This window comes from Cryptomeria japonica, chromosome 5 (genome assembly GCF_030272615.1).
Source record: "Cryptomeria japonica chromosome 5, Sugi_1.0, whole genome shotgun sequence".
NCBI lineage: Eukaryota > Viridiplantae > Streptophyta > Pinopsida > Cupressales > Cupressaceae > Cryptomeria > Cryptomeria japonica.
The window spans coordinates 127,560,269-127,564,375 of NC_081409.1; the positions used below are offsets into that span (position 1 = coordinate 127,560,269).

General features: G+C 35.9%; 1 protein-coding gene across 1 annotated transcript; it reads right to left on the bottom strand.

Annotated features, from left to right (window-relative positions):
- Positions 1–260: 260 nt before the first annotated feature.
- Positions 261–3,693, bottom strand: LOC131076633 (wall-associated receptor kinase 2). Its single transcript, XM_058013932.2, has 3 exons — positions 2,114–3,693; positions 1,822–2,010; positions 261–1,695 (listed from the first exon to the last, which is right to left on the bottom strand). The coding sequence occupies exons 1-3, from the start codon at positions 3,000–3,002 to the stop codon at positions 491–493; spliced, it is 2,283 nt and encodes a 760-aa protein (XP_057869915.2). The 5' UTR covers positions 3,003–3,693; the 3' UTR covers positions 261–490.
- Between the last annotated feature and the right edge of the window lie 414 nt (positions 3,694–4,107).

Genomic DNA, 4,107 nt, shown 5'->3' on the forward strand with positions numbered 1-4,107 from the left:
TCTTAACTTGTTCATGTGAACTCAACAAAATATGTAATTGTGAAACTTCTCAAAAATACAAAATTAATAAAATAAATAATAAATTAATGAAGACTTTTCAAAAATCAAAGTATTCTATTATGAATAGCAAACATGTCTCATTTTGAATACATGTCTCATCTATTAAATAAAATAATATACAATTGAACTCAAAACGTTTTGTAGATATTCTAACATAACATCTATTATACTTAACCTTACATCACTAAGATATAGTATGCAGTTTCAAAAATATTCTTTTATAATTGTACATCGAAATATGTACATCGCATAATCTATTGAAATATACTGACAATACTTTCTTAAAATAAGCATAAGAAAGTATCTAAAAAGAAAGCATCACAGAAGACTTCAAAAACAAATTACAAAACAAATAAACTGACAGTTCTATTATACTAAACAAATTTGATTTCTAATCTAAAGATGAAGCCTTATCATCTCCTTTCCTTAATCATTTACTCAGTGTCGACATCGGAACTGGTTCAGTGAATGGCTCCTCTGATGTACTTCCAACTGTAGATGGAAAGGTGTAACTCCTGAATTCATGTGACGTTTGTGATGCTTCTCTGAAAATATTTGTCTGCTCAAATATTGCATTGTCACACTTTACGCTGTCATGGAATTTCATCTTTCTTGTCTTGCCTCTTACACAAATAAGTTCCTCCACCACCTCTTTCATTGACGGTCTCTTCTTCCTTTCTATATGGAGGCATTCTCTTGCTATCCTTGCCATATCTTCCATTTCTTGCAGGTTTTCTTCCTCCAATACTTTGCTATCTAAGATTTCTCTGAGGCGATTGTGGTTGAGCCTGGATAGAAAAACACTAGATAAACTCATCTCCTCGCTCCCCCTTTCCGCAGAGAAGGGTTTGAGAGATGTTAAAAGCTCAACCAGGACTACACCAAAACTGTATACATCACTTTTTTCGGTGAGTTGATATGTTTGGAAGTACTCAGGATCTAAGTAACCCGTTGTCCCCATTATATTAGTGGTTACATGTGTGTTATTGGAAGCGGAGATGAGACGAGAAATCCCAAAGTCTGCAACTTTGGGAGAGAGTCTCTCATTCAAAAGAATATTAGACGATTTTATATCTCGGTGGAAAATGGGTTGACATGCTCCAGAATGTAGATATGCTAAAGCCTCCCCCGTCTCAATTGCAATTTGCAGACGTGAAGCCCAAGTTAAAGACCCCTCCTTGTAATGTAAATGTTCGAAGAGCGTTCCATTCGGAACGAATTCAGATACCAACAAAGGGAATTTAGTTTGGATGCAGCACCCTAACAATTTCACTATATTTCTATGATTTATTTGGGAGAGAATAGCAACTTCATTAAGAAACTCATGGTCACCTTCCAGATTTAAAGCTTGCTTGGACTTTTTAATAGCCACAAGAGTACCATCTAACAGAGTACCCTTGAACACAGTTCCAAACCCACCAGTTCCCAATACCATTTCACTTGAATAATTATTAGAAGATCTTGCCATTTCTTTGGCAGGAAAAATTGTCAGGCTTTCTCTCCCCACCGTAGAAGCTATGTGTTTCTGTAACAGCTGATAATACTTGGCCTCCACAAGTTTCAAGTGGCGTTTCCTTAGCCACCAAACCAAAAGACACGCTGCTAAACAGACAGCCCCAAACGAAGAGACGGATCCTGTGTATTTTACCAGATCAGACGTTGAAAACAAAATATAGTTTATGTTCTACCTATTTTCGAATATGTTTAAAGCAAACAATTAAAATAACACAAACGCACGCAGTATATTTGATATTTCGTTACCTATGATTGCAGGAAAGACAACCCGATTTGAATGTGTGCGCATGCATCTTGTCCCGTTTCTAAAGCCATCTCCCACATAACCTTTAGCACATGAACAATTGTAGGAACCTGCCAAATTATGGCATATTCCCCCTTTCTCTGTTTCAATGCACATACTCCGGTTTGTATAACTGGTACATTCGTTTATGTCTGAAGATTTATCATCATTGTCATTAGGATCTTGAGATTTCAAAGAGTAATGATTATAAAGCATTAAACATGATTACAGTTAAGAGAAGTGGCGAGGTCTTACCTGTGCAATCAGTGCCATTGTAGTAACCATTTCCTTGATATCCAGGAAGGCATCTGCATACGTGCCCATCTCCTGAGGGTGATTCAATGCATTCTGCTTTGATGGAGCAAGAATAATTGGCCGTTGGTTTAACTGTTGAACAACTCTGACTGCCAATACCCCAATTAAGGCGGAGACCGTAATAAGCTTTCCTGCCTTTTCCCCAAAAGAGGTTTGTTTTATTGTCCACAATGGTGAAGGTGGACGGGTCCATTATGGTGGAGAAGCCACACACGGATTCGTTATAGTCGGTCAAATTAAACACACCACCTCCGCCCGTGAAATTTATAAATGACCAATTATCTGGAACGTTAATTTCACAACAGCCATGGCGGCAGTATGGTTGATCGCTTTGAGAAGCACATATTGATACACATCTAGCCTCTCCCATATCCCCATAACTGTAGGTGCCAACTGTTTCGCAGCCAACAACTACCAATCTATTGGACTTGGAAAGAGTGAAAGACCAATATGGCCAAAATAAATTTCTCTTAGTAGTCTGTGTATCACACGAATTGGCCCTTAGAGAAGAAGAGTTTATGATGAGATGACCCTCATAATCGATCTTCATAATCTTGAAATAGTGGCTATAAAGAAACCCATCTGAAGAATTAAGTACAGCAGCTCTAAAGAACGGAGTGAGCATCCCAGTATCTTCGTCCTCCTTGCATGTGATCTGAAAATCATTTTCAGGGTATCCACATTTTGAAGAATTAATCCAAAAGGGATAACTCACATTCATGGAACCACACTTTTCAGGAACACATTTAGCAGTAGTCAAGCCCACCAAACAGACACAAATTAGAAATCGAATCACAACTCTGCAATGCATTTGCATTTGCACCGACATTTTCTGTTTCTGCAAACTCTGCTACTCAATCGTCACAACATTAAAAACAAATGAAAAGGCGCCTGAACATAAATAGCAACACATCAGAAGAATTTGCCAAATACCTACCCCTCAACGCTGACAGGTCTTTCAAGATGATTAATTAAGAAGGAAATAGATTTGTGAAGTGTAAAATCTGTACTAAAGTAATTTACTACAAACATACGAACTTCACGATATTAAAGTAGCTTCGTAACGATTTCATGTTAAAGTAGCTTTTGCAAAGACTGTAAATTAAGAAAGAGAATTGCAATAAACGGAGATGAACTTTCCGAGACAAAAAAAATTGCTTTCGAGTTTAAACTGTCTTAAACACACATTAAATTTAATTTTTTCGGTTCACCGATTTCCATCCCTCCTATTTCGTGGCTCATTCTGATAATCTCGAAACTTGAGTAAAGGAAACGTGACTTAGCCCAAACCTTTCACTTAAAACGTAAGGCGTTTCATATCTTGACTATTCATTTTTGTCAACAATTTTTTATTTCGTCAAGGCTTCAATAAATACTATTTCTATTGAAAAACATACGATAGGAGGGGCAAAACACCATTTATTCTGTTTCTAACCCTGCGGTGCCATTGCCCGTCGTTGCCACAGAGCGCCATTTATTTCTGCCATTTTTTTTCTCGTTTTTCGAAGGACTCATGATGAATCATTTTTATTTTAATGTTATTTAAAACCTACTCTTTCCTTTTACTCTCTACCTATTGTTTTCGGACAATGGCTACGCAGCGGACAAAACGGCCCACCCCATGCCATACCATGCCCCATGCGATGACGTCCAATCAAACCCTCTGTGCCATCTCCAGTCCTTTCCGGACTTTTTTTCTTTTTTTCTTTTTTTCGTTTTTTCTTTTTTTTTTTTGAAGTATGATTATATTTTAAATGTAAAAAAAAAAACTTTCTTATAATCAATTTACTTTTTATTTTATTTTTTTAAATGTATGATTATATTTTTTAAATTGAAATAATTTAATTTAATATGTTCTTATAATTTTTTATTTTTTAGTTATATTTGTAAAATAATAAATTAATAATTAATAATGTATTTAAAGTTTTTAAATA